At 45.6% G+C, this 20,820-nt stretch overlaps 3 protein-coding genes across 3 annotated transcripts; 1 reads left to right on the forward strand and 2 right to left on the reverse strand.

Moving 5' to 3' along the window:
• Positions 1-721: 721 nt before the first annotated feature.
• On the reverse strand, positions 722-1,159 carry JR316_0008449 (uncharacterized protein; the record flags this gene model as incomplete). The annotated part of the gene is made up of 1 exon (XM_047894164.1): positions 722-1,159. One exon carries the CDS (start codon positions 1,157-1,159, stop codon positions 722-724), a length of 438 nt encoding a protein of 145 aa, XP_047747479.1.
• An 899-nt stretch (positions 1,160-2,058) lies between these two features.
• On the forward strand, positions 2,059-4,109 carry JR316_0008450 (Notchless protein-like protein 1; the record flags this gene model as incomplete). The annotated part of the gene is made up of 9 exons (XM_047894165.1): positions 2,059-2,265; positions 2,342-2,564; positions 2,617-2,819; positions 2,873-2,970; positions 3,030-3,234; positions 3,289-3,415; positions 3,468-3,850; positions 3,923-4,044; positions 4,097-4,109. The coding sequence occupies 9 exons, from the start codon at positions 2,059-2,061 to the stop codon at positions 4,107-4,109; spliced, it is 1,581 nt and encodes a 526-aa protein (XP_047747480.1).
• A 15,567-nt stretch (positions 4,110-19,676) lies between these two features.
• JR316_0008451 (uncharacterized protein) lies at positions 19,677-20,415 on the reverse strand (the record flags this gene model as incomplete). Its single annotated transcript, XM_047894166.1, has 2 exons — positions 19,677-19,883; positions 19,963-20,415. 2 exons carry the CDS (start codon positions 20,413-20,415, stop codon positions 19,677-19,679), a joined length of 660 nt encoding a protein of 219 aa, XP_047747481.1.
• Positions 20,416-20,820: the final 405 nt, after the last annotated feature.

Here is a 20,820-nt window from a genome sequence, read left to right on the forward strand (position 1 = left end):
GTATGAGTGAAGGCAATGAGACCCAGGTCTGCGAGCCCACATCAGAGGTGTTGAAACGGTTTGATGACGTGTTGAGGTATGACTGTTTGCAGCCGCTGTGCTACATTGTCTCTTGAGTGCCAAAATGTCTTTCTGCTAGGTTGAGTATAGCACTTGTACACCTAAAGCAGATCATTAACGAGTTCTCTTGATTTATCGGTCCTGTAGAGATGAAGTAGAAGTGAAAACGAAGATAAATCATAAAAGAAACGATCATCTCTGCCGGATCACATCGGCATTGAACATCACTCGTCGCCGATTGAATTCGTGCCTTCGGAGATCCAAGCTTCACGGGAAAACCCATGTATAGAGTTGAAATCAAGGTGAAATACGTTTCGATCCCTATTGAATTGTGATCACACAACTTCGCAGAACAAAAGGGTAATGTTGAGGTATATATAAAGGATACAAACGTCTACAATACATGCATCTAGACTACAGTCTTAAAACTACAAATAAAGTAGTGCAATCGATTTGAATGAAGCATAACCCACTGTTACTAAAGGAAGTTATAGAATAGAATTTAAAGGACTCGGATGAAATAACAGATGATTCTTTGGAAGATATGGCCCATGATTCTGCAGTACAATTCGGCTAATTAAACTGGATGGTGGATGTCTACGAACGAGTCTCAGTCATGCAACATTAAGCATTGTCTAAATAAATCTACCTCAGAGAGTGGTTATTTGCGCGAATGCGAATTCGCCCCAAAACCATAGGATGACACGAGTTTTCCGAAAGCAGCCTCATATCCTTGAGGCTCCGCGCGAGTCTTTGGCTCTTTATGTGTTGATGTGGGAGTCTTTTTGGAGAAGGAAGGAGCATAGCTGCCTCCAAATCCATACGAAGACGATAATCGGCCAAAAGCATTCTGATAATCTTTACCCGCGGTTGAAGACGTTGGTTGAGATGAATGGGACGCTGATGGGTATGAAGGAGACATTTGGGCTGGGTTTGTGGGCATCGAGGATTGAGATTTGTGTGGTAATGAGGGTGCGCCTCCGCTGAACCCGTATGAAGAAGAAAGGTTTCCGAATGACGCTTCCCAGTTTTTTGATGATGATCGCGCTGGTTGATGCTGGGATGAAGCAAGGAGGGAGGTAGACGAGGATGATTTCATGATTAAGAAAATGTGGTCTTTGCTTTGGCGAGTTTGAAAAACAGTAGTGCCAAGTGTTGAAAGAGAAAACGTCTTTTAGAGTTGATGAACGAATCGAGAACGGTGATCCAGCTTTTATAACGCGCCTCAGTATAACAATTGATATGTTCCATCGCACCCATCGCGAGCTGCGCGACATTATCCGAGTAGGGAGGCCCTTGTGAGTCATAAATGTGGGTTATACAGCACAGAACCGAGTCTGACAGTGGAGGCTACGCAGCAGAGACATCTGAACCCGCAGTATTCGGCCACTTCAGTCGGGTGAAGGTACAGAAGGTACATCATACCAAGTACAGAGGTCCCACGAGTATAATAGGTGTCTGCCAGTCGCTATTCAACGAGACGGCCAGTATCCAGCAATTTCCCGTCGAACACGGAAATCCTCGACACTCTGAAGGCGAGGCAGTTCACCGAAATACAACTGCAATAAGTGGTGGCAAAGACCGTTTACAGCGACAAGCATTGAAGAGGGCAAATTTTTAGAGAACCGTGTGTATCTCTTTCACTTGAACGACTGCGCGGTTGTGCTGCGGATATTTGGCCGCTGGCGGAAATTCCAAATATCGTCGGTCGATTACGATGTGGTCTGCTTAATGCTTGTTTTCAAAGAATTTTTTGGGTTGCGAGGTAGAATTTCGTAAATCTTCGCAGACGCATAGCACATGGTCTTCTGGGTTGTGGATGGACAGATCGAAAGGCAAGGTGAAAGGAAGAGGAGGAGTGGATGCCCATTGATTACTTGCGCTATCAGGCCAAAACATATCGTGCCGAGATGCTGCCGAACGACCTCATCGATGCGCACGTGAGTTAACTTTTTTTGAAAGGCAGAATTCAAAAACAGAACGCTCAACTCGACTATAATGGCTACCCTTATCCCCCCTCCCAAACGCCAAAAGGTATACCATGGAAACCCAGAACCTGAACCAGAGGCACCCGTACCAACATCAAATATCGTGGTCCAATTCTTATCAGAGGAAGATGGATCACCTTTAGCACCACCCGTTAATTTGCCTGCCAATGTTTCGCGTGAAGGATTAGAAGCGTTGGTGAATCGGTTAAGCAAACAGGTATGAGATATATCTATTATAGTTATGGTTGAGTCTATGAATTCATCATAGAACTAACAGATTGAATTACATTCAGGATGAAGATCCAGTTCCGTTTTCGTTTCATGTCAAATTGCCTGAGAACAAGTTTTCTCTCCCTGGCGCTCCTACGCAGGTCGTCATCTCAAAATCTATAGAAGCAGATGTTTTGGAACACCCTACGGCTGACATTACCACGGAAGACATCATCAATGTATATTGTTCACCTCAAAGCGTGTTTCGCGTGCGACCTGCGACAAGATGTTCATCCACACTTTCAGGTGAGTTTCATCCTGTCGTTCGCTTAAGCTGAATTAAATTCATTTTATATAGGACATACATCTCCTATTCTATGTGCTTCTTTCTCGCCTACTGGAAATTTGTTAGCGACGGGATCAGGCGACACAAACGCACGTCTATGGGATCTTAACACAGAAACACCATCGCACGTGTTATCAGGACACAAAGGGTGGGTTCTATGCGTGGAATGGGAAGCTATGGAGCGGAAGCTCGCAACTGGAGGCCACGATGGACATGTTAGTTTGGATATGTGCCTACTTTTGAGCTTGTATCTGAAGGAATGCTGCAGGTCAGATTGTGGGACCCTAAGACAGGAACCTCGATCGGAGAAGCGTTAAAGGGCCATTCAAAATGGATTACCTCTCTTTCTTGGGAGCCTATACACATGTATGTTGCATTGCTTTTGGTCAATTTTCTTGGCTGATCACTTTTTTTGATTGTCATAGAAATCCAACTGCTCCTCGTCTGGCGTCTTCGTCAAAAGATGGTACCGTGCGCGTATGGTCCACACTAACACGAAGGACAGAATATACTCTAGGTGGACACTCTGCAAGTGTAAATGTTGTGAAATGGGCAGGTGGTGGCGGCAAACACGGTGTTTTGTATACAGCAAGTAGTGACCGAACTGTCCGTATATGGGACGCAGAAAAGGTATTTGAGACCATTATATTTTTCTGCTTTGCATTAAAAAAATTTGAATCGTAGGGGCAACCCCTTCACACATTAAAAGAGCATGCACACTGGGTGACAACGTTGACTCTGAATACAGATTTTGTTCTGCGGACAGGCCCGTTCGACCACACGGGCAAAAAACCAGCTTCAGACGAAGAAGGTTCGTTTCGTCCAAGATCTTTCTTCACACCATGTTTAATTCATCCTCGCAGCTCAAAAACTTGCCAAAGCCCGATACGATGGTCTTCTTAAAACTACGCCCGAGCTACTCATTTCCGGGTCTGATGACCACACACTCTTCCTTTGGTCACCGTTCCCTTCATCATCCCCGGCGTCTGCCAATGAGCCCAAACATTCCATCACAAAACCTATTTCACGTCTTACAGGCCATCAGCGCCAGATATCTCACGTCGTATTTTCACCGGATGGGCGCTGGGTAGCATCTGCTGCTTGGGACAACAGCGTCCGTATCTGGGAGGGGCGGACAGGTAAATTCGTAGCGACGCTGCGAGGGCACGTCGGTGCCGTTTACCGGTTGACGTGGAGCGCTGATAGTCGGTTACTGGTCAGCGCCAGCAAAGATAGTACTTTGAAGGTCAGTGTTTCCTTTGCGTTTGTTTGTGACGCTAGAATGTCATGGTCGTTGATCATCTATCTCGAACAACAGATTTGGGATTTGAAGACGTATAAAATTAAAAATGATCTACCGGGACATACTGACGAGGTTTACTGTGTTGACTTTGTGGCTGATAAGGTGGTTAGTGGTGGAAGGGATCGAACAGTGAAAATGTACGCGTATCTCGATTTGAATTCGTGAATATGTAACTAACTCATTTTCTAGATGGAAAAATTAAACTTCATTTGTACTTGTTCCAGTATATTGCAGTTGTTCTATGGGACGCTCTTTTCGAACGAAATGTTCACTATTATCGCCCAAAGCGCGGTTCAGTATAGACGAACATTCCCAGGTGAATTAATCGTACAGCGCAAAGTTCTTTGAAAGAACATAAACGCACTTCATTAATAATGTCTTGTACATTCTTTCTCCGGAAATTCTACCTCACGACCGTGGGGAACGACCAGCATCTCATCTCGAAACATGACAATGCAAATCCGTAGCGGCGCGCTTCCGAGAATGTTGACATGCTCGGACTTCTTCGACGTTCAAAATGCGCCGGGTGCCAGGGAGACTGACACGATCCCCCAACGGAAACCCGCAACCGTAAAACTCTGTTTAATGTGTTGCGATGCTGTTTATTTTTTTCTTCTACGATCCCACAGGTCAACTCAGCACCTACATGCTAAAACCATACTGCGGTGATTGTGGCGCTCGCCCACTGAGGTCAAGACTTCCAAGCCCCTCCAACTTCGACCCATACAGCGCTTATATATTAAAATGCAAATGTAAACAAAATGTCACGACGCAATCGTGGGTGCCGAATCCTGATGAGCATCTAACTTGAACTACTACGGATGATCGAGCACAATGTTCCCATCCATTTGCTCACAAGTTTACATGCGCGACATTACAACTGCAACATATCGGTCAACTATTGACTACTATTTTCGTTTTAGATGGTCCCCCTCTGCCTCATGCCACCATTTTTCACATTGCTGACTGACCCAATGCATTTTTTGAAACCACGCAGTCATCGGGGGTAAAGAGTATGGTCTTGGCGTCTGTAACCTCCTAAACTCGACCTGTCTTGTGGTTGTTGTTCTAAAAATAGCCTCGTTAAACTTTTCTGGCATTCGTCCCCAGTGACTAAAACAACATCGTTGACCGGCGGTTTACTTACTGCACATTTAGCTAAGTTCTTGGTCTGTGTGCATGCTGCACCGGAATACGAGTGGTGCGCTCTCATGGCTGTTCGATACCGCCGTTTTGCCCGTAGTATATGGAATAAGCATGGATTATTTCACACTTGTCCATGATGGTCTTTCGTTTCACCGTTTTCCATGGCAGTGGTGTGTGAACTTACTGTAAAGGAAATGAAACTGTAGTGGAAGATATCCCGAAGTTGCGAAGGTAGTATTTTAACCGCTCAAATCTGCTTGATGCACACTAGCAGGGCATGAGAGATGACGGGAACAGTGGGCGAGTGTAGAGACGTTAATATTGGGTAAACTCTGGATCAGCGGGTAAACTTGCAGGTGTCCCTCCGTGAGTGTCGTAACAAGACACACTACCCATCATTGATTTATCAACATATAGAACTGTCTCTATAGGTTTGGTGTGCGAAAAGAATCAACTCTGCCAAACCACTTGGTCGTAAAATGAGGTCACGGTTTTGTACTGACAATAAATGTAATGAATCTGCGCTCACGAGCAGTGAGGCTAAATGCATTCTTCCCTTCTACGAAGCTCCTTGGAAGTAAACAGGGTCCAGGTAAGAATGTCGAGTAATTTAAGCAGAGTTCTTGAAATGCAGTGATGATGAGAATCGGAACGCAAGTTTAGACTCGACGATGGGAAAATGGATTTGAACAATATCAGGTCCGAGTGAGGACGTGATGTGAACCGTGCGTGGATTGGGAGGTGGCATTCACTCTACTTGCCATATGTAACGATGGCATTAGTTAATAGTCGGTTGTGTTCCCGATGCTCCATAGGCTTTGGAGTAAGGTTAACATGACTATGACCTATATCCGACGTATTTGCGTGTTGACAATCGTACATGGGTCGAATTGAAACTCCAGAGATACTCGTTACAAGTCAAATGCGAGCCATGCACACAACAGGAGTGACACCATTCGGTCCGATACCGAGTAGATATTTCCCAGCCTGCCACAGATACATTGTTGTTTAGACATGAGAGCCCGCCGCCTGCGCCGTTAACGATGATAGCAAGTACCCATGGACGGGCATTTGGCGGGATGTTCAGGGCATATTTGAGGCTCATGCCCGGCCCTGAAGGTTGAGAAGAGCAACGATAGCCAGCGCAGGCAACGCCGAGGAAGAAAAATAGAGAAGTACTCGCACACTAATTCCCCTTGACAATCGAGGGTAAAGGGCGCAAGCAGAGTCTTCATTCTTCTCCTAAACCTTGCACTGCTGGACACTCAGTACGCCATCCCTCGGATTCTCGGGCCTAAGATGCAGTGCGCTATCAGCGAGGCTACTTGGAGTAGGATGAGAGACATGAGGCCATTCTGTCCCAGGACGTCCGGCATTTGAGTTACTTCATACACAAGTCAGAAGATGGAGCTGGTAAGGATAACGGAGAATAAATAATATGATGTCCGACTTTTAGGCGTGCACAAATAGTCTCCACATGATCACATTGACAGAACAGGGAAGGAAACGCGGCGACTAGCTGCCATTTGCAACGTGTGTTCCTTTCGCAAGAGGATGGTCCTAGAATATGGCCGAGGAGGTGAACAGACTGAGATAGGAGCATTCCCATTAATTTGAGTAATATGATAGAGATCGGGGGACAGTCTGTAGTGTTTACATTCCCATAAGGTCGAGGAAAACCGAGAGTACATACCTGCCCCAGAAAAATGATACCATGTTTCCCGTTACCTGAGGATGTATTCCACTGTAGATTGATGGTTCTTCGAAAGTGCAGGCAGAGATTGAAATAGCATATCTCGAAATTGACCGTCTATGTCGTGTTTATGTTGACTGGTAATTATTTAGCTAGCCTTGAACACCCTTGACGGACGATTAATTGGTCACCGACCCTATTCTTGTTGACCAAAGGCAGGGAAGATAGATCCTGGAAAGTCGGGGTGAATGAATACGCCTTATCCCTGGGGAAAAGCCTCGCTCACTTCCATTTGTAACGTTGAGGAGTGCTCTCAGCGGCATGAACGCTTTAAAGTGTGAACATGAACGCCGAGGAAACGCAATCTGTGGCAATCAGTTGACGATATTCAACAACCGCTTCAAGGGTAAAACTCCGATCCAATTTAATTCCCATATTTGGACTGTCGGAGCTGAATTATTAAATGCCGAGCGGCAATCTACGCATGCGACTTCGTACATACTACATGGTGCAAGCAACTCGCCACATAGCTAAATCTCAATCCGCGGTATGTAAGTGAAGAAAAATCAAAAGTATATTTGAAAAAAGTTTCGAAGGTGACCATCAAGCAACCATAGCCTTTTGAACTCCGTATGAAAGTTAGTTACGACTTCCTGTAGTAAAGGATTTCTATCGATATTTGTTCTTTGGATGTACACTGTATAATAGCCAAACTTGCGTCTTTATTAATTGAAGCTCGGCAAACTTAACTATATTCATTTTCCAAAGCTGACTGTGAACACGATGTCTGGATTATCAGTATATATGACATTTCTACTCTTTGAAAAAATCCAGGACATAAACATGATACGGTATTGAGCTAAGGGATTGACCACCGAAGATTTCGGATAGCCAGAAGGCATTATGAGATCGAAAATTCTGGAGCAACGGCGTTTTGGAGGAGATTGTTTGTCCTGATCTCCATAGCAATCAAAATAACCTCACTAACTTCAAATATTCTCAGCCCACGCCGGAAGCCTGTCAGTGTCATCGGAGACCAAATAATCGTCTCTGCGTGAGTATCGGATTATCCAAATTTCACCGTATATTCATCTTCAAACACTTGGGAAAATGCAAACCTTTCTGCTTTAGCACATATATGGCCATATGGCCATCCAATAGGCGCCAAATCTACTGCCAAAAAGTGCCTGCTTACGATGAACAAATTACTTCACTGACATTAGTTGCGATAACGATATCGTGATTACCACATCCCTCTCGGGTGCATCTTTTCTTCCGTTACAGTTTTTGTGCTTCTTTTCGCTTCCTATTGGCCGGGCCGTCAAACTTTCGATCATGATCATGTCTTGTGCCCTGTACGTAAACCCGGCTTCCTGATTCTAAGTTTGATGTGATCTACATAAATGAGCAAACTACCTATTTGAGTTAATTGGTGATAATGACATGATTAGAGTTTTCAACCGATACTTGAAGCACAGAAATTAGGTGCAAGAAAGTGCATGAGTGCATGAGCAAGTGTAGATAGATATTTATGATTTACTTCTGGATACTGCGCATCCTCGATACGAAATATTTACTCAAGATCCAGTGCACAATGAGTTCATGAGCGCTTCCAATTCGATGACAATATCCTTATCGGCGTCGCTATGTATCATTTACATTTCTTGCTTCTTGTTACCTGAATGCACAGTATCAGAAGTATGGTAGCCACTTATTGGGACAGAGCATCATGGATTGGTGGAAATGGGGGCTTTATATTCATCGGTGCGCAAAGAAGGCAGAGCAGATGTTGAAAATTGAATTGTAATACGTGTCAATGAGTCAACTTTAAAATTCTTGTTACCTCTTTCTTCAGGTGTTATTATGGAAGAGATCATGCAATTAGAAAATTTTGAGAATTTGCTACACCATGAGATGTTGGCCAGCCGATATCGTTGGAAACACCGCGTTGATGCGTTAGAAATTAGGAAGAATAAACTGGATATCAGAGTAATTTCAAAATATTATAATTCATTCCTATGCAGAGTGATTATATTTGAGGGAGCGTGAGATATAATACCATTTGAGTGAGCCTATGTCCCCGCTGTTCGATTTCAGCAACACTTGAACCGACCCATGCTCATAAATAGAACTCGCATGTTAATTTGTAATTTCGTCTCTACTACAGTAGATGAGCAGCTACTTCACAATGCGTCATGTATAAAAAGCAGAACGCAACCTGTGAACCATACAGATACTCATGCGATCATACCTACACGAATGTCGCACGAGCACTCGCTCACATACTATCCAATCTTTTATATTTGGGTTATGGTGTTTCGGAATCACGGATGTGTTGGCATTGGAATAATACAGATGGAATATTCTAATTTGAGTCATGAGGCTAGGCGCAAAGAGACCATAACTTCCACGGAAAGTGATGATGATGCATTCGAAATCATGGGTGCGAAAATTGCGTAGTTGAAATCAGCTCGCACTCCAAGGACCGTAGAAGAGGACAAGGGCTTCCGATCTTTGTCCGAGATAGAGAGAATGCCTTCCACAGAATATACGTGACTGAAACGAGCATCACCTGCAATCTTTTGGACACATCGCGCTCGATACGCTCAGTCACTTGCATGTTTGAGTCTTCCGCGGTATTGTAACTCCATCTCCTCGCACCACACCGTTTGCCACGGCAGCCACGTGAACTCATGGCTACCGCGAAAATGGACTTCTGTATGAATTTATCCTTAGTAGTACGCACTTTAATGTCGAAGACTCGATTCGGAGATTCTCCTCCTTATTTCCAGCGACTGCCTCAACGAGAGGGAGTGAGATGCATATGATATTGTCTTGTGTAGTACCAAGCACTGCATGTCCCCATTTCGGCTCGTCAGATGAGGTCCATCCGGTCAGTTTCACATGAGGGACTCAAGAGAACAACGGACATTCACACGAGCAGAAACGTTGTCCGTTTTCTCTGCGCTGACCTCAACCCTGAATGTATTTTCCCACCGTGGTCCAAAGTGACAGAGTTGTTGGGATGCAAGATGATGGATTGTTTTGAATCTCAACACATATTTCCCGTGACGCTGAAATTTGACTCCCCTTTGAATCTGTTTCTCATCATTACACTATACACGCAGGGTTCGCTTTAAGGCCATGTTAGGCAATGTATCAAAAAGCAGTATAAACGCCGGTTCCGCTCGGCATTCACAATGAGTAGGTTGATTTCTACCTATCACGACTTTGAAGTTTGAACGTGCCTCTACGTACCTTTACGTAGTCATAAAGGTGTCATAGGTATTATGAAGAAAGCCTCATTGAAATAATTGAGAGGAAGGTGTTTGACATGGTCTTTATTGTGCATATGTGATGCTGAGTAGGTATCACGCAAAATTTATATTCGTAACTAGTCTATGCTCAATTTATTCGATTCATCAAAGTCAAAATGCACATATGTATCTGCCAAGAGTACATAGTGCGTGGAGGCCAGACTGTGCACGCCCCACGGTGAACTCAGGGTTAGAGCGAGTACAAGAACTCTGCGCAGATGATGCCAATGATGATCATCTGAACTTCGACGTATCTAGCTTCTTTAAAATTTACAAATACGTATGCATGCACTAAGTTAATCCCCAACTCATTGCAACCATAAAAATTGCTGCGCCGCATTTGGTTTATTTATTATTGAATGAAACGCGCCGCAATTGGGTATGTTCTATTTATAGAGTAGCTGCTTCAAGGAAACAAAGTTGTTTTGAACTTAAAATAGGTTTCCATCCAGCAATCCTGTGAGCAGTTATCATTGTCAATGTCAATTACTTTGTTCAAAGGTCATCCGCTTTCTATAGCAAAGGGTGCGTGTAACCAACTACAGGGCGGCACTACAAAGAGAGGCCTACAAATCCAGACTGGCCTGTGGAATACTGCCAAGTGGCAAATGACATGGGAAAGAGAAGTTTCCCGTTGGGGAGAAACCGCGCAGGTACTTGGTAGGAAGCCCGCCTAAGATTGGGCTCATCAGGAACCAGCACCCCCTTAGGTAAGCAAAAGTTGGCTTACCTCCGAACCTTTTCAACCCTTCTGCACTCACACTATTCTACATTTTTGAACCACAGATATGTAGGTTATGCTTCTTTGAACACATCTGTGGTTTTTTTTTTCAAAAAAATTTTGATCTCAAGAAGTTATAAAGATTTTAATTTTTTTCCTTTTTTTTTAGTCTAACACGTCAGAAATGGTGTTTTCTCGAGTTTGGGAGATTTTCGAAAATTTGACAATGTTCTTTTGGCCGCTTATATAATGGTACACGTGACCACACGTGACAATAAGTCACGCCTAAGTAATACCTCTCAGACTCATTATGGACTTCCAGAGACTACAATTTGACCTCTGAGGTGTAATTCTATTATTGTGGGCATAAAGGCTAGTAGTAAGGATTGTATATGCACATTTATGAATTTTTTTTTTTTAAACTTTTTGTCTGAAACCATTTTCCGTCAACATAACTTTTGATTTTTTTTTCGAGCTGGATTTTGGCCGCTCTTGGCGCCAAGCCCATTGATTACGTAAGGGTGCTGGTTTCTGATGAGCCCAATCTTAGTGTGGGGGTAACAGCCACAAACGGACACGCTCACTGACCGCAAGGGATCAAGCCTTGGGGCAGCTCCGCCTTCCAGCAGACACTAGTGGTAGATCATCATAGCTAGAAATAAATATAAGTTGACGTCCACACTTTTCGCCATTACAGAAAATAGACCTTTCCATGTGCAGGGAGCTAAGCATTTGTCAATTGTCCGCCATGAGCTAGGTAAGGCTTGGAGTTTTTCCTATAGATGATAGCAGAATGATAGTACCAAACGTACTTCAGGAGCTCACCACTTACAATTTGCTTCTATCAATAGACGTTTATCCTTTCTGCGGACATTTATCTATTTTTGAGTCTTCCTGAAATTCGATCATTGACCGTTTGTATCTCCTGGGCCTCTGGGCACTGGGCACGTATGCGACTAAGTGCTTTCCCGAGTAGCTTCCGTGAGTATCTCCTTGACTTTCGCACTGCCAGCCTATCCCATCCCGATACTACGGGTACTGGGTCATCGACAGTGATTGTGGTACGCTGTTATGTCTTCTCGAGGCTTCCATTTACTACTGGGCACAAGGAATATATGATTCTTTACCGACGTACGGCCTGCCGCGCTGTGAGGCTCACCCACACAGGGCAATTGTCAAATTCTTACAACGCAAAGATCTAAGAGTCCGTGTGTGAATGTTTCGACTGGCATTTGAATTGCTTTTCACAACTCTGTTTTTGTTTTACTCAGGTTCATGGCCAAAGGTCGAGAACCTAGAGACACTATTTGGAATGATTCTGGTCTTGGTGGTGTAGATACTTGGAGTCCCAAGATGATCTAAAGCAGCTTTGAACACTTCTAGTAGTAAGCTATGCTTAATAACATGCCGCCCATAAACCCACTAAGTTGCATTTTTAATTCACCGAGGGGAATGGTGCAGCCCTGCGTTACCTGACCTGAAATAACGTAGAATGTGTCAGTCCGAAAGACTGGGACCTGGTGGAGTTGATGTCCTATGAAACTCTCTGAACGTCCGAGGGCTACTGGCTTCAATATTTTTTTGCGGGTGGGCGCGTAATTCAATCGCGTATTTCACCCTTTTTTGAAAATAAATGTACGCCAAATGAATTCAATCACGGTACGTATCATTATGCATTTTTCCCTCAGTGTAATTCTCAAATACGCAGTGTAATTCAATGACAGAACTGACTTGGAACACCACGATAGAAAGACATAATGCTCATCGCGAAGATGTGGCGGCGTTGAATGACCTGCCAAGTAGTATGCAAGACGTCTAATTGGATAGTATATATGCAGGATGCGTATCTACGCACCTAGAATTCTGTCAATTGAGCGTTATTGAATGCCATCGGTCTTGGAATCTTCGTGGCGGGAGTGGGCTACTTCTGTTGAATACAAGACGTTGCGCCACTGAGAGAATTCCAATACGACGGTAAGCTGGCGGGGAGGGTCATAGGACGTGCTTAGTATCCCCACTGTGAATCCTTTAGAGTGACTTTAGGACCCTGTCAAGCAACGGCTCCGATCGTGCTTTCTCCTTACTCGCTCGCTAGAAACAACGTTAGCACTACCAATCTAGCATGGGAGTGCTCACTACTCATAGAAGGGACGGCGAATCGACACCGCGCCCTCTAGCACGTTAGAATCAGTCATCCGCTAGGGCGGCACACTACTTGACCGGTCCCAAACTACCTCCAACCCATGCCTCAAAAGTTCTACGAAGCGACGGATCTAGAAATAGGTGTGATTGTATATGCGAAAAAATATAACTGTTCTTGAACAATTCGGACGAGGGACAGATGGATAAAGCATGTCAAGCAACCTTTGCTGCGAATTGGAAATTTGGCCAAATTATGCCGTCCACTTCTTCGGCTCAGCACACCCGCGAGACGACGAGTTTATGAAAGAAAGTCGCGCGTTCTATTTTTAGACGCGACATGCTTCGTGAGCGTGGGTGCGCGGGTAAGTGAAAGGGGCGTGTTGGCGCAGGAAAGCTGCGCCTGACTGACGGACTGTGCGGTGAGATAGATGGCTTGATTAGACAAAGGCGGATGCCATCATGTATGACAACCCTCCTGAAAGAAAGAACTTGGGAAGCGTTAGGGCCCTGATGGACTTGAAGAGGAGGGAACGGGTCCCAATCGAATAACTCGCTTCTCTCACCTGGTGCTCGCGGAAAGCGACAGGTATGGAATTCCGAACGTTCTGAGCGAACGCCGCCTTTGTAAAAAAGCACGGTGATCATGTTCGCACTTCATATCAGAGAGGGGTGGGGTGGTGGCAGGGCGTCCTTTCCCAGTCTACTCGATATCTCTTTCCCACCGGACCGACGCCACGGTTCCATGAAGAAGACAACGAGGACGGAGTGCCTGGAACCATAACTCAACGTTACGGTCAAGGAGGGCTAGTTACTCATCCAAGTAGCGCTATCAGCCATCGATGTTGCCAGAAGACTGGTACCATGCATACTCGTACTCGGATGGACAAAAATGTTGCGACGCGATGCGATGCGGGCCCTGCGACACACGATTTGACCTGATGAAGCACCTCAACAAAGCTTCTGATAGGAGATGAATCGAGCGAACTAACATGATGATGATACTACAATACACACACAAATTAAACGCCTCTCCTTCACCGTTTGTTCTCAGAATGCATCAGGCTCAAGTAAGTACCGTCACTCCCACACAGAGCATCTTGAGCGCTATTTCGAGCCTACAACTCTCGCACGTACGACTAGCTACTCTACTCTCCAATTCAAGTTTAGAAACCCCTTTCAAGCTGCGAATACGCCGAACGGCGAACATGCTATTGATCTCCATTTTTTCAACCTTTTAGCTTTGCACCAAAAATTTTCCTTGGGATATTCTGTTGCGCATTTTGACATTAACTCGTACCTCGGTTCTTGCGCTGTCGGACGGACAGACATTGTAAGTAAACTTGAAAGGCTAGGTTACATTATTTCTTACCGGGGTGTAAATATAGCCCACTGGAGGACACCCAGGTATGTACTCGAATAAGCGTTGAAACCAGGTGGGCTCTAGTATGGATACTCCAACGTCATCTCCTTCGAGTTGTTTCCCAAAGAGAGTCTTCTATCGTCGGAGCATGGATGACCCCACCAAACCCGTCTCTGATCTCATCCTTTGATTCCTATCCAGGTTGCGCTAAACCGTATCCGTAGCCTTCATATCCCATGCACGTCCCACGATATTACCCAGGGGCTTTCATCATCCCCGTCATGATCACAGAGTCATGCGCAACTCAAAGACTAAAATCCAGGGTCCAATCGAATCACATCGAAAAGGAGGCAAGGCGACTTTTAGGCGACGGAACAAAAGAAATAAATAAAAAATACAAGGCACGGCGGAAGCCTCGACCAACTTCGCAAGACGCGTGTAATAATTGCGCCGCGTACTCGTACCAGTGCGAGAGGCCGTCTTTCATTTTCGAATTGACAGTCTGATATCGATGGGATATCTTGTTCTTTTCCAAGTTGAGCCCTGTGCAGCGTGAGATAGACACGAGATGCAGTAATGTAGTGTATAGCCAGGTCCAGGATCGTCGTACAATGATTGGAGCCATTATGTTAATAGATACAAAGCAGATGAAATTCGATCGAAATGACGGAGGCACTCGGAGAGACTGAGAAATGGGCCTGTCCCTGGGACCCTTGAGGGAAAAAAGACACAAAAAACGCTTCCTTTTTGACAAGAAAATGAAACGAGGCGAGGTGAACGCGCAACGCGTTGCCAGTCCCTGCGAGAATAAAGTGGGGAAGAGAGATCATCGATAATGAATGCGCACTCGCACTCGCTTCAGAGTTCCCGAGAGAAGCCCAGCTGATTGCCTCGAGGCTAAGACGAGTCGTGTCGACGATGGATACATCTCTAATAGCGCCATAAATAGCTACATGGATCATTCGCAATTCGCAATTCGAGCGGTAGGCCATTCCGAATCCAAGAATTTGGGAATGGGGCAAGGGGTTAGGCAAGACCAGTGCAGACCAATTAAAGCGTATGAGTATACAATTTGAAAGTTCTGACAGGCCTGCAGGATACGGCCTGTTCAACAGTATCCAGTGGGTACCATCGACCATCTGCCGAGGCGTCGCGATTCGCCAGTGCGATTATCGATGGGGTTTTTGCATGAACACGAGATAGATGTGGAGGAGAGGCTGGAAATGGATGATGATGAAGATGATTGTCGATGATGGGAGTGAGAGAAAGGCAAATCAAAGATATATTTGTAAATAAGCTTGCCTTAGGGCATGTCATTCGTCAAGCGAGACTTCGCCGCTGGACGCTGCTTGCTGATCATATCATCATATCATATCATGATCACCACCGACATCACCATATACAAGCGCTCCACACAAAATTTCCCAAAGCTTTCCAGCTTCCTCAACACCAGTGGATTTCTCAACAATAAGAAGTAATCTGCAGACGGCGATGAGATGGATGATCGGATAGCGACGATAATAAATGTTCCATAAATTTTTAGCGCACATCCGTGGAAACAGAACAGAAGTACAATGCCCACTGGGCAGAACACCGGTAAACCGTAACACTGGGTGCAATGTGCACGGCACTGGCACGCTGCACTAGCGATTTTAGTAGCCGCTGCATGCCACATATGTTATTCGCAGAACTCTCAGCGGCCAACCCGTCTCCAGTGTTCTGGTGCAACTGCGCGAACCAAAAAAAAAAGAAAGGTCATCAAAAGGACATCCACGGCCACGGCCATCCAACAACTTACACCAATGGCAGCTCCAAACACGAAACGCAGAATGTGTTTATGTACGTTTCCCTGAGAGTCGGAATCAGACTTGTACTATGTATGTATGCTTATACAACTCATACTCGGACCATGATTAAAATTTTCTATAATTCACAGCAATGTATGACACTCCACCCACAACACGCCCTTAGCATTGCAAAACACGTCACGTCCGCATCTTTTTCCCTCCGCTGTGCATTTTTTTTTTCTTTCCCATCGCTAATTGGCAACCCAATGTATTAATTTAGACATCTGACAATGTTTATGATTATATTTCAATCATGACACATCCGCTAACCCACCTACCGCGGAGGTGTGGACAGCGCCAGTGGACACTTCTGGGTAAAATTCACAACTTGGAAAAATCCCACCGTGACAGCCAGTCCGCAGGGAACTAGGCTCGCAAATACGCAGTTAAGACAGTTTATGTACGCATTTGAAATACAATTATGTATTTACACCTTTCCCTTGCCCCCTCCCACTGCCAGACAACCGCAGATACCGCACTTAAGATGCGCATCAATAATAATCAGTTCACCGTGACTCACCGTGCACGCACACCTTCCCCACCGTCCAAGTGAACGGTCAGGCTTGCACCTCTTCTTGAAAAAGTCTGCTCGGGGTAGGTACATTTGCGCAACAGCAACTCTTAATAATCCACGGCGATGAGTAATGCCCTACTAGGAGCCAGAAAGCATTAGTCAAAGTTATGATAATCATAACGAACCAATTATATTGCCATTACCATTACGCCCCTTGGGGCACCCTGTACACACACGCCCCGGCGTATCTCAAGAGCGGTCCCTAGAATGCGTGGTGTTCGTAGCGAAGTCGTGCAGTAGTAGGATGGCAGTAGCCTGTAGGGACCGCTGGGAATCTCGAAGAAAAGGGTTATCATAACATTCGAGTCCTTGATTCTTGAAGGGCTTACATTCGCACTCGTTGCATTATTATATGTAATACTATTTGACATAGAGCTTTACAGGGTAAATTAAAAAAACGACACGAAACGAAACGAAGAAGCTTTGGGTACCTCAAGTAATAATGAATCCCTGGCATGAGTGAGAATTATCGAAGGAGATTAAAAAACGGTATACTCACTCCCAGGTACTGGTAACAAATTCCTTCAGCATCCGTAGTACATGTAACGGGCCTACAGTAGAGTACTCAAGGGCCAGGCCAGGTTCTCCACAGGAAAGAAAGAATAATAGAAGTAAAGTTTCAATTATCTTCGTCTTCGTCTTCGTTTAATTGAAGCCGATCGAGGACGAGAATCAAACCCAAACCCACACCCAAAGCAAAACCAAAACCAAAATCCAGACCCAAAGTCAAATACAACCCCAACCTCAATTAAAACCGCACGAAGAGGGGCTGAATTAATAATAAGAATAAGAGTAAGCGAAAGAAACAGAAACGGAAACACGAACACGAACGCGAACTTTAGTAAGAACGAAAACGAGAACAACTTGAAGGTCAAGGTCAAGCACAAGGTCAAGCACAAGAAACGAAATAAAGGTACGCCCGTTCCGACATGTCACCATAAATTAAAAAGAAAAAAAAAAGAAGTCGAAGGCGGTGTTCCAAGTTCCCAAATTCCCAAGTTCCCAAGTTCTCAATTCCCAAGTGCTCAAGTTCCCAAGGTACTCCCTTCAAGTCTCATTTCCCAAGTACTTCCCAATTCCCAAGTTCTCAGTAAGTCGGTTCTCAGCGAGTCTGTTCTCAGTGGCGAGCAAGAGTGAGAAGAATTACCAATAAATGATAAATGATAAATGACTGAGAATTTCAGATCAAGGTCAAAGGTGTTCCGTTTTACCAGCACCAAGTCCAACTTTCAAAGTCAAGTCCAAGTCCAAGTCCAAGTAAACACCCAACTCAACTCAAAGTCTCAATCCAAACTCAAACCCAAACTCAAACTCAACGGTTCAAAAGACGCATTAAACTTCACATTCGATTGTAAAAAACAAATTATCACAAAAAATAGTAAATATACAAGAGTTAAAGATTCAAGAAAAGACGAAAGGACGAAAGTGGTCAAGTTAACCCATCATTAATTCATTCTTTAAGCTACGCACTAAATTCAAACACAAAACGATGAACGTAGGCAAGAGGCAAGACAAAAAACAAAACAATCAATACGTATTTCTCGTATGGTATGGTATGGTATGGTAAGGGTAAGGTAAGGTAGAGTAAGATAGACGTGAATAGGAGTAAGAAAGATAGTAGATAGTAATAGAGTAAGTAAGTAAACGGGGCCGAGGACTATGTACAGGATAAAGTAATTCGGTTGTTGCTTGTTGCTTGGTTGCTTGTTTGTTGTCAAAGAAGAGAGGTAAGAAAAAAGGTGTTGAAGCCATTTTCGTTCGTTGAGATGATAAAATAAAGAAGAACATGAACATGAACATGAACGTGATGATGATGATGATGATGATGATAAATGAAAAAAGTGATGATGAATGATGATGAGACAATGAGATGAGAAGATGAGAGAGATGAGACAGAGAGAGAAAGAGATCATTAAGATAAATGCAGCGACGTGTTGAATATCGAATAAAAAAAAGAAGAAAAAATGTTCGTGTTCGTGAGAGAAAGGCAAAGGAATGCCCATCGCCCATCGTTCCGTCGTTGAGACGGAATAAGAAAAGACGTGAGACGAAGATTGGAATGAACAGCCGTTTTAGAACACGCCTAGGCTGGGTAAGTGGGGGGGCTGGGCAGCCCACCCACAGCCCAAAAGGCAAAAAAAGCCAAGTTCACCGAGCATGCTAGGTGACTCGAATGACAATGGCGGGCGTGGGGACCAATCCATGGACGCGATCCCAAGCCTTGAAGCGAAGCGAAGTGAAGCCCCTAGTCACAATTGAATGCCAAGCGCTGCGTGTGCTGCTGGATGAGATGATGATGAGAGCCATTACCCGAGCCTGTGGGCTGGGGCGGGAACCACACACACACACGCCCATCGCGAGAACAAAGGGGGTCAGGGAGGGAGGGCAGGCAGGACGTCCCGCTTACGTACGGATCCGGACACGGTGGCTTGGGCTTGGGGCAAGGGGCTGGCGGTGGCAGGGCAGAGCAGTCGGCGAGGGAGGAGAGGCTCAGAAAGGGAGAAGGGCACAGCACGGTAACTAACGACAGCTCCGTACGTGGGGTTCGCGGATAATTTTGGTGACGGCGAGGGAAAAAAGATAGGCAGCAGACATTAGGACAGCGAAGGGGAAGAGGGTGGTGAGGCAAGGGAAGAAGCACCATGCCATGCCATGGCAAGGCGGAATGCACGGCAGGGTAAGGCAGGCAGGCGAGAGAGAGCGAGAAAAAAAAAGGGAAGGGAAACGGACAATTAGGTATGCCGTCACTTCACACACACACACACTCCTCCCGTCCCGTCCGAAATATCCATGATAGGCCGTCCCAAAAATGGGAGCGTTTATTTTTTTTTCTTCCTTGGGAAAAAAAAAAATCGACCGCGGGATGGAATGTAAGAGTTGGTAGTGGTTTTGACTGGTTTTGGTAGCCAAGTGGAAAAATGGAGAGGTGATGATGAAGATGATGCGCATCGGCGTCATCATGCGTGCGTTCATTGCTCAAAGGCGTACTCCACCGCGACGCAGCAGGCTTCGCTTGTGTGCGGGGCATCGCGCTGGCCGTGCTGGCGCAGACTCTGGAGGGTGGGGAAGAAGGCGTCGCAGGCGGGACAGGGGTGCATGTTGAGCTCTGCAGAGCTGATGCTGTGTGAAGACGCAGAGGACCCGTGCGAGCGCGATCGTTTACTAGTGTGCGATTCCTGTTAATGAAAGAAAGAAAGAAAGAAAAGAATAATTAGATCTCGACTGCGGCTACGGCTAATATGGGTGTTTACGCACATTGTCGCTGTTGTCGACGAGCATCTCGTCGATCTCCTCGACCTTGCGCTTGAGAGACGAGGAGGATTCCGAGTCGGAGAACTGGCGCCAGAGGAGGATGCGTTTCATGCGCGAGTCTGTGCTGGGCAATGACGACAGAGCGGCGGAGCAGGAGGACTGCTCGAGTTCCTCTGGCGACAAGTCTGAGGAGCAGTACGAGGAGCAGATCTCCTCCTCGTCCTCGTCCTCGTCCATGTCCTCATCGTCAAAAGACGAAGACGAAGACGAGTATGAAGAAGAAGCGGCTGAGCTAGAGTTGATAACAGAAGATATTCTGCGTGGAGGCGGGGGCGCAACCTCGACGAGCTGGATGACAGTGTGTGGCTGGCATAGATAGAGATTGCCAGACGAGATCTTGTTGTCGTCGTGGGGCTGGAAAAAGGCGGGGGCGGACTGTGGCAGAATGTCGAGCATAGTGGGCAGAGGGGCAGATTGTCAGAGAGAGAGATGACTGGGAGATTGTATTTGTAGTACGGTGGCACGGTGAATTAGAATTTCTGGTTGGTGTGCAAGTCCCGTTAAAACGGAGTTGGACCACGAAAGGACAGCACAAAGGGAAGATCGATCCACGCAGCGCCGATTGCCAGATCCACATCGGGCCTCCCACAGCGCTTCTTGCCCAATCCGGATTAGGCAGCCACGTGAATCTAGATCTGCTTATCTCAGCTCCCAGTCCCAGACTCCGTGCAGTCTGGAGTGAGCCTCGATGGGCTCACACAACTCTCTCAGCACGGGCCACATCTCCTTATGTCCCCTGCGCCAAGGCTCCGACCACTCATGTTCCTCAAAATCATATCATATCATCATACAGCCATCCAC

The sequence above is a fragment of the Psilocybe cubensis genome, chromosome 7 (assembly GCF_017499595.1).
Source record: "Psilocybe cubensis strain MGC-MH-2018 chromosome 7, whole genome shotgun sequence".
In the NCBI taxonomy this organism is placed as follows: domain Eukaryota; kingdom Fungi; phylum Basidiomycota; class Agaricomycetes; order Agaricales; family Agrocybaceae; genus Psilocybe; species Psilocybe cubensis.